Source organism: Rhinolophus hipposideros (assembly GCF_964194185.1).
Source record: "Rhinolophus hipposideros genome assembly, chromosome: 7".
Classification (NCBI taxonomy): Eukaryota; Metazoa; Chordata; class Mammalia; order Chiroptera; family Rhinolophidae; genus Rhinolophus; species Rhinolophus hipposideros.
In genome coordinates this window covers 6,315,349-6,323,924 of record NC_138053.1, presented here as the reverse complement: position 1 = coordinate 6,323,924, position 8,576 = coordinate 6,315,349, and the positions used below count along the sequence as shown (strand labels likewise).

At 38.6% G+C, this 8,576-nt stretch overlaps 1 protein-coding gene across 1 annotated transcript in view; it reads left to right on the top strand.

The window, feature by feature from the left end:
* GTF2I (general transcription factor IIi) overlaps nt 1-8,576 on the top strand; it is a gene marked incomplete at its 5' end in the record, with an annotated part of 97,381 nt that overhangs the window by 74,992 nt on the left and 13,813 nt on the right. The window contains 7 exon segments of the mRNA XM_081054138.1: nt 1,434-1,573; nt 1,575-1,618; nt 2,615-2,673; nt 5,588-5,659; nt 6,702-6,885; nt 7,569-7,627; nt 7,978-8,052. Coding sequence (XP_080910264.1) covers nt 1,434-1,573; nt 1,575-1,618; nt 2,615-2,673; nt 5,588-5,659; nt 6,702-6,885; nt 7,569-7,627; nt 7,978-8,052 — 633 coding nt within the window.

The window sequence follows — 8,576 nt, the reverse complement described above, 5'->3', positions numbered from 1 at the left end:
TGACACCCTCTGTATGCTGATACCATGTAAATTGTTTGAATCCTTCTTATTAAAGCCTCTGTTTTGATGTGGTTTTAGAGCAGGGATTAGTAATTTCACTTTGACATGTTAAAATTTCAATTGTACTCCTGTTCAAAAGTAGAAAAATAGTACAGTGAATTCTGTATACCCACTTTCGCATTCAGTGATCGTTAAGATTTTTCCACATTTGTTTGTCATTTCCTCTTTATTATTCCCTTTGTAGGAATATTATAAAGCAAATCATGGGTGTCGTGTCATTTTATTTGCTCAATGTGCATCACGAACAGTGTTGACATTTCCTTACACAAACACGGTGTCATTTATTACACCTCACAGAAGTAACTATTTCTTGTATCCACTCTTTCCAGTTCTTCATTGAGTTTCCTCATTCAGCTGGAAAGTATCTTTAAAATTTTGTTTGAATATGGATCTAAACAAAGTTCATGCATTTACTTTGGTCGATACATTTCTTTTAAATCTAAATCAGTCTTTGCTTACAATTTTTGTTTCCCATTCTACGAATGTTTAAAAATTTTTATTGGGGAATATTGGACACAGTGTGCTTCTCCAGGGCCCATCAGTTCCAAGTCATTGTTCTTCAATCTAGTTGTGGAGGGCGCAGCTCAGCTCTAAGTCCGGTCACCGTTTTCAATCTTTAGTTGCAGGGGGTGCAGCCCACCATCCCACGCGGGAATTGAACCAGCAAACTTGTTGTTGAGAGCTCGTGCTCTAACCGACTGAGCCATCCGGCCGCCCCTCTGGAAGCTCAGTGGCAGCTTGTCTTCAATCTAGTTGCGGAGGGCGCATCCCACTGGCCCATGTGGGAATCGAACCGGCAACCCTGTTGCTTAGAGCTTGCGCTCTAACCAAACTGAGCCATCCGGCTGCCATTTTATGAATTTTTTGAAGAAAGTTATTTCCTTTTAAACGGGACCGTCATGATATTTAAGGGGTAAAGAAAGTTAATCTCATGGTTGCAGTCAAATAAAGATATAGCTGGAGGCACGTTCGTGTGCAGGAGTCAATAAAAGGGGATTACTACATTCAGAAAACATTCAGTAGCAAAATCTGCCTTCCTATATTTGAGAAAGTAGTATTTAAGTTGTGTTTTTATTGTGTCATGGTTTTCTTTTATTTCTTCCCAAAGATATCAGAAAAATATTTTTAAGGCCTTAGAGCTATTGAGATGGTCTTAGAATCTGGAGAGCTCAATCTACCACAAGTGCCCCCTGACCGGGGGAGGACAGCTTTACACTTGCACGTGCTGCAGTAACTGCTTCAGTAGTTAGTTAGTGTATATGTTTCCAGAGTATACCCTGGCTTTTTAAAAGTTGATGTGTACCTTGCTTTGGATTGTATCAAACTACGATTTCAAGAGAAACTTAGTCTCCTGAATTGCTTCTTTCGCAAAGCTGAAGCCTTGGGGAGCACTGAAGCCAAGGCCGTGCCTTACCAGAAATTCGAGGCACATCCGAATGATCTGTACGTGGAAGGACTGCCAGAAAACATTCCTTTTAGAAGCCCCTCGTGGTACGGGATCCCGAGGCTGGAAAAAAATCATTCAAGTGGGCAATCGAATTAAGTTTGTCATTAAAAGGTAAGATTATAATCTGCAGAAACACATTTAATATTGTCTTTAAGAAAAGATTAATTTCGTGAAAGTGGGCCTTCTGTTCCCTCTCAGTGGGACTTACTCTTGCATTTAGAATTAAGGTATTACATTTAGATTCGTTCGTTGAGCAAATGTCCTTTTAGTACCCAGCACCACCAGATATACAAAATTTTCACTGTCTCTGGGAGGCTTATCGCAGCAGGAAAGTGTCACTCTGCACTTTTGGGGAGAGAAGTCGAGGGTAGCATATAGATTGATCAGTCGCACATAGAGAATGGAGGGAAGGTGTTGGAGTAAAAGAAATGAGAGGGGGCAGGGAGGTGTCAGAGGTACTTGAATGTTTACCTGAACACACCTTTCTATGTCGAATGAGTGAGACCACTTGTGGACATGGCGTGATTGACAGACTGAGGGGGACACATGGAAGAAGGCCTTAGGACCTACACAACCAGTGGAGTAATTATAAGGTTTTAAAGTTGATTTCCCTGAAAATAATTCGGATTTGCATTTTTTAAATGTAATTTTGGCTTGAGTTTGAAGGACAGCAGAATGGGTAATTTGGGAGCAGGGAGTGTGAACCCGAAGGCCTGTTGTTAATACAGAAGGATTATGGGTGGTGGAGTTGTCAGGACTAACTGTATAAGGGACAGGCAACTTGAGGATGGCATCGCTAGATATGTCTAGCTGTATTGTGGCACAGTTCATCTGGGATTTAGAAGCAGAAGGCTGAACTGGTTGGGGGAAAGCTGACTGTTTTGTGCTGTTAAGCTTAAACTGCCTTTGAGGACATACAAGCGGTCTCACCAAATCTGTGAAAATTCCTACTTTCAAAATCATCTTGAGTCACCAAAATGGTAATTTTCACTGCAGAAGAAGGCAGAACGAACTGTATTGCAAATCATTGGCAATGCACAGCTGTGTGGGGGAAGGTCTTTGAAAAAGGCCTTCTGAGTGCTCTGTTAATCAGCTGTGTTTTTACAGACCGGAGCTTCTGACTCACAGTACTACCGAAGTTACTCAGCCGAGAACGAATACTCCAGGTAAAATCATTGTGAATTTGTGTTTAAAACCTTATCAGATCAGTGTTTTAAAAATGACGGAATTCCTTTTCCTTCCCCCCAAAAGACCTTGTGGAAGCTCAGTCCAGGTACTTCTTGATTTATCAATGTGAACATAAGTAGTTTTGGGGAAATTAGACCAATGGTGTTCAATTGAAATAGAATGCGTGTCACAAAACGTTTGTCATTTTAAATTTTCTAGTAGTCAAATCTATGTTTCAATCTGTAATCAATACAAATATATACATACATGATGGAGTTTACATTTTTCATTTCACAGATTTATATTCTTTATTTGAAACTTCTGTGTGTATTTTACACTCTCTCGATTCAACTAGCTGTTTCTTTCGAGTGCTCAGTGGCCACATGTGGCTAATGTGTCAGACCATGCAGATTTAGACATTAATCTTTATTCACACAGACTCTTTTTGAAATGACAAATACTGTAATTCCGGGAGCTACACTGATATCACTGCCCAATAGAAAAGAACTATGAAGTCTCAGTCTCAGTTGTGTAAATAATCTTATTTTCTTTATTTGAGCTATAAGTCTGCTTTTATTTGTTCCCCGTCTTTGTTTAGTGTTGCATAATGTCAGAAAAGTGACCACAACTTGTAGATCTTCTACAACCTTAGGAACTTTTGTGGCCAAGAACCAGTGGTTGTTTCTGAATTTGTGTAATCATTCTTGTAAATACTAAGGTGAACTGTTACACAAGTGAGGGCTATTTGTCTGTACTAAAATACCCATCCTTTAGCTCTTAGGGTACCTGGGGCACCGGGTAAAGGTCAGCCAGTATGCCGGATAGGTTATAAAATCTTGTGCTTATCGTGGCATGAAAAGCGGTTGAGAAATACTGAAGTAAGAAAACGAAATTAATCCGGTGCCAGGAATCCCGCAGAGGAGAAGGTATAATCAATGCTTAGCTCAGGCTGAGCGTCAGAATTAGCACGCTACCCCCTCAGCACACTTTTGTTTAGGCAGAGAAAGTATTGGTGATGAATTGAACATTGGAGATGACACAGACTTGGCTAAGGGAAGGAACGGAAAGGAACATTCCCAAAGACAGAGCTTCACTGTTTATTAGCCGGAACACGCCCAAAGTCTACGTGTGAGCTTTTGTTTCTCAAGACACCTCAAATTCAAGGTTGTGATTAATGTGATCATCGCCTTCATTAGGGGAACTCCAGTAGTGGCTGCAACCTGAGAATGTTAAACATTTATCATTGACAGGCTATACGGGCACCGTACATGTTACTCCAAGGACTGAGTAATAGCATTTGCAGCAGTACTTGTCTGCTGTCTTCTAGCATAGATAATTTACAGGCCTATTGTCAAAAGAAGAATTTCAATACTCTTAATCAGTAACAGTATTTGGCCTTCTATCATTCATAGAAGACTGGAAAGAATTCAGGTTATCATTTTTCATTCCAACAAAATGCTTACTTAGCCTACCAATGAACCAGACATTGGTTAGTCTTTTGCTCAGCAAACTGAAGTCATAGACTACACGACAGGAGAATTTTGTTAGTCACTATTGCCATCAGCGATGTCTGCTTAATTCTTGGCATGACAGTTGTATGCTTAAATACGCCGTGCGTACACTTTGCCCTCCATTTGGTCAGAGATATATGTTTTGTGTGAGGAAGTTGTAGAGCTAGCTGGGTAATTGAGCTTTGAAGGGGGAGAACAGGGAGGTGTTACTTGGCTCTCGTGAGGAGTAATGCAGAAATCTTTTGTATTAGAGTAGCATATGCTGGTGAAGAAAGTGTACGGTGAGGCAGAAGGATGACTGAGCAACAGGTTAACAGAAGCTCTTTACTGTGGATGAGGAGAGTCTAGATATCTTCATAGTAATAATTCAGATTGGGTTTATACCAGAGTTACTCTGGCTGAATGAATGGTTGAGCTACCATGTTAAATCCTTGAAATGCTAGATTTTCTTTTAAAGTAAAAGTTGTAAAGTACTTTTACGGAAAAAGTAAAGTAAAAGAAATATTTTAAAAAGATATCTGAAGCCACCAACTTTTAGCAATATTTTCAGAACTTCTCCAACATTTCCCACTGCCTTTGCCAGCAAACATAGTGGCTTCTACACTGGGTGTGAGTCTTGTCCTCTCTGCCCTCCCCACTTTCCTTACTCAATACCTCCATTATGCTCCATGTCCCCAAAGCTGGTGCTCTCCACCCTCAATTTCACCAAATTTCACCCTGATCATCTGTCCAAGGAAGTGACATCCTACACAACCTTTATAATAGTTTTTCCCCCTTTATTTCAAAGGGGATGGCTGTCTTATAAATAAGGGGTAAGGAAATAAACCAGTCCGTAGACGTGAGGAGTGTTAAGTGACAACTCCCTAATCCCTTTACCGTTTATTTCTTGCTATGATTAGTGAAGTGTTGCTTTGGGTGGATTTCTAGGCATGTACCTGTTTGATAAAACAAGCAATGCTTGTATAGACAGCAGATACAAGTGAAGTGTGTGGCTGAATGTGGTGTAGAAGGCTGGAGCCTTAGACAGCTGGTCTCCCCAGCCCCACACGATTCTCTCATGTGACTCCAAGGAGGAATGTTTGAAAACCACTCATTTAGAGCACTCTCATGAACAAGTTCTTGTTTATTTACAATGTGAACTTCAATTTGAATTCTGTCTCCCTCAGTTCTGGTATTTGACAAGTGTAGGAACTCATTCTCTTCCTTAAGACCCAAAGTTTCGTTCTTAAACAAAATTGAACTAAGTGCATCACTGGATTGTACACCTAAAACTAATATAGTGTTATTATGTCGATTACATTTAGAATTTTACAAAAGATCATTACTGGAAAGAACATCTGATCTAATTTTGTCTTAACACCAATAAGGAGCATTATTAATTAGATTTATTTTTGCTTTCTAGTAAAAGAAGATTGGAATGTCAGAATTACCAAGCTACGGAAGCAAGTGGAAGAGATTTTTAATTTGAAATTTGGTAAGTAAAACACAGTGATTATGTCTTTAAAAACAAATGAAAGGCAGTGTTGTGAATGAAGTATAACAGTTCAGGACCTAAAGAAGGAAAGTCTCAGAAACTGGGTTTCAGTTTACTTCTGCCACTGAATTGGCTACTTAAACCAAGCAAGTTAGTTTGGTTTCTCTTGGATTCAATTTTCTCATATGTCAAAATGGGAGAGGAAGGGAGGAGTTGGGGAAAATCTCAGTTCCACTGTCTGTACTTCTCATCTGGCTAACACCATATGGCAAATAGGTTTCACCATTTGTTTCAACTTAGATTTGTTGACAGCGGTTTCCTGGAGCGCTGTCTTGAGAAGGATTCTGAGGAGGCTCAGCAAGAGTGTTTCAGTTGATTGGGTGTGTCTGTCATGGAGAAGGAAGTAAGGAGTGGGAGTGATAGCAGTATTCCCCGGGGTGTTTCCATCTCTCATTTTAATACCTGGTATTGACATTTGTGTCCTAGATCAGGAAACTTAAATACTCTGCCTTTCATCTCTCTAACGTGATGAGTTCTGCTTAGATACATCATATGCAACTCTTATTTTTTCAATAGCAAACTTGCGTCTAGATGACAACATAGGCTGGGTAGGTGCCATTTCAGTGTGGAATGGCTGTTGTTCGTTTCTGCCCAGAGCACAGAGATAATTTTGGCTAATAATAGAATTATCCTTTTGATTGGAAGTGTTAAAACGTTCTTGTTAAAAGTACTTATTTTTTAGGCTTGTCCTTCAGTTTGGTGCAACGTACTAAGCAAAATGCCTTCATATAAGTGGATATTACTAGATTGTAGGGAACTTTTACATAACATACTTGAGAATGCCTGGATGTTAACTAGACTTTTTATGGTGATTATTTTGTAATATATACAAATACTGAATCATTATATTGTACACCAGAAATTAATATGTCATATGTCAATTATACGTAAATAAAAAATAATAAAAAGATTATGCTGTCAAACAAAAATAAAAGATTGCAAAATTTTACCTTCCATAAGTTATGTTTTCTTACAATTTCAGCTCAAGCTCTTGGACTCACTGAGGCAGTAAAAGTACCATACCCTGTGTTTGAATCAAATCCTGAGTTCCTTTATGTTGAAGGCCTGCCAGAAGGAATTCCCTTTCGAAGCCCTACCTGGTTTGGAATTCCACGACTTGAAAGGATTGTCCGTGGCAGTAATAAAATCAAGTTTGTTGTTAAAAAGTAAGTTCTATTTGCCAACGTAGTCGTTTCTAGAATTAGAATGACAAAGTTACATTTTTATATAAATTATTTTCTAGCTACACATGTCAGCTAAGGCCCTGACATGAAACGCATAGCTCTGAGCTGGAGTCCTGGTGTCATCCACGGCCTTCGCGAATAAATCCTGTCCCCTGTACTGATGGTTCTTTGTTAGTACAGGGAGAATTGTACCACCTGCCTCGGTGGTGGGGGTGAAGTCGGTGAGAGACACCGACGTCTCGTAGTGTTCCAAAATACTTGAAAGGAGGGTGAAAATGCTGACTTTTGTCTTATTATTCCTGATTAAAATTGCGGGCAACTGAATTTCAGTGATTAAGTTCCTTATTTATCATTTTCCAGAATTTCAGTAGTTGAAATTATTTATTTACAAGTCTCCAGAATTCCAGTAGTTGAAGACACTAGTGTTAATTTTCCTTTTCAATAAAGAAGTTATTTACTCTTCCTAAAATCATTTAGCAGATAGTTGTGGATAGGAAAAGTGAGGGATTTTTGGTTTTGTTTTTTGTCCAGAACCATAGATATTGTTGCATTACAGAATGATTCTTTGATCGCCTTTATAAAAAACACTGGTTAAGATCATTTTTACTTGCTGTGAAGACCACTATTGTACTGGTTACTGTAATGATTCTTGCTTTTCCTTCTAGACCTGAACTAGTTATTTCCTACTTGCCTCCTGGAATGGCTAGTAAAATAAACACTAAAGGTAAGAAATTATATATACTCTTAATTATATTTCAGTACATTAAACATTCTTTATCAACGTTACCTAAATCATACTGAATCATTGGCCAATATTTTTAAGATATTTTACTTAATGGACTTTTTTTTTTCAAACATTTCATTGAAAATTTCATGTTTGCAATCCTCCTTCATTCATGTTTCCACAGCTTTGTTGAGACTCATGTGGAGGATTCCACTACCAGTTTAATTCTTCAGGTTTCTTTGAAAAGAGCCAAACTGTATGAATTTTAATACTCTGCTCTTATAAAGCATCCCCTTCTGTTTTGTTTTGTTTTTACAATATGCAAAAGTAATTGTGTGCTTACTTTGCAGCCTTGCAGTCCCCAAAAAGACCACGAAGTCCTGGGAGTAATTCAAAAGTTCCTGAAATCGAGGTCACTGTGGAAGGTAAGGCCCCTCTGTGGCATGCTTCTGTTGATGCTCCAATTCACGAGTTCTTCAGATTACTATTTATATTTTTATGCAAATGAGTTTTTATAAAACTGGTTTTAGATGTGAATAAGCTACGTGTGATTAAAGCTAAATTTCTGAATGTTTCTAATTGAAATTTTCAAAAAGGTTAACATGATGTTCATTGAGCGTACTGTAAACTGCTTGCAAGAAAATTCCTAAAATGCTTTTCTTTCCTAATAATAAAGTAAGGATACAGACAGGAATGTGTGGAATTTTTTTCTTGTCTCCTTTTTTAATATTCTTTTCAGGAGAGAAAATTCAGGGATGGTTTAAATAGCGGTGCCTTGGATTAAACTAGTTCCTTCCGTGTCCTCAGGTTCACTTTCTCTCCATTTTCACTAGATCTGTGGGATTCTTACCTTTTCAGGTGCACAGTATTAAAATGTACAATGTTCTAGACAATCCTCAGTCTGCTCTTAGGTGTGGCTGTTTGTGTCTCTTCACTAATGCAAAAGCAA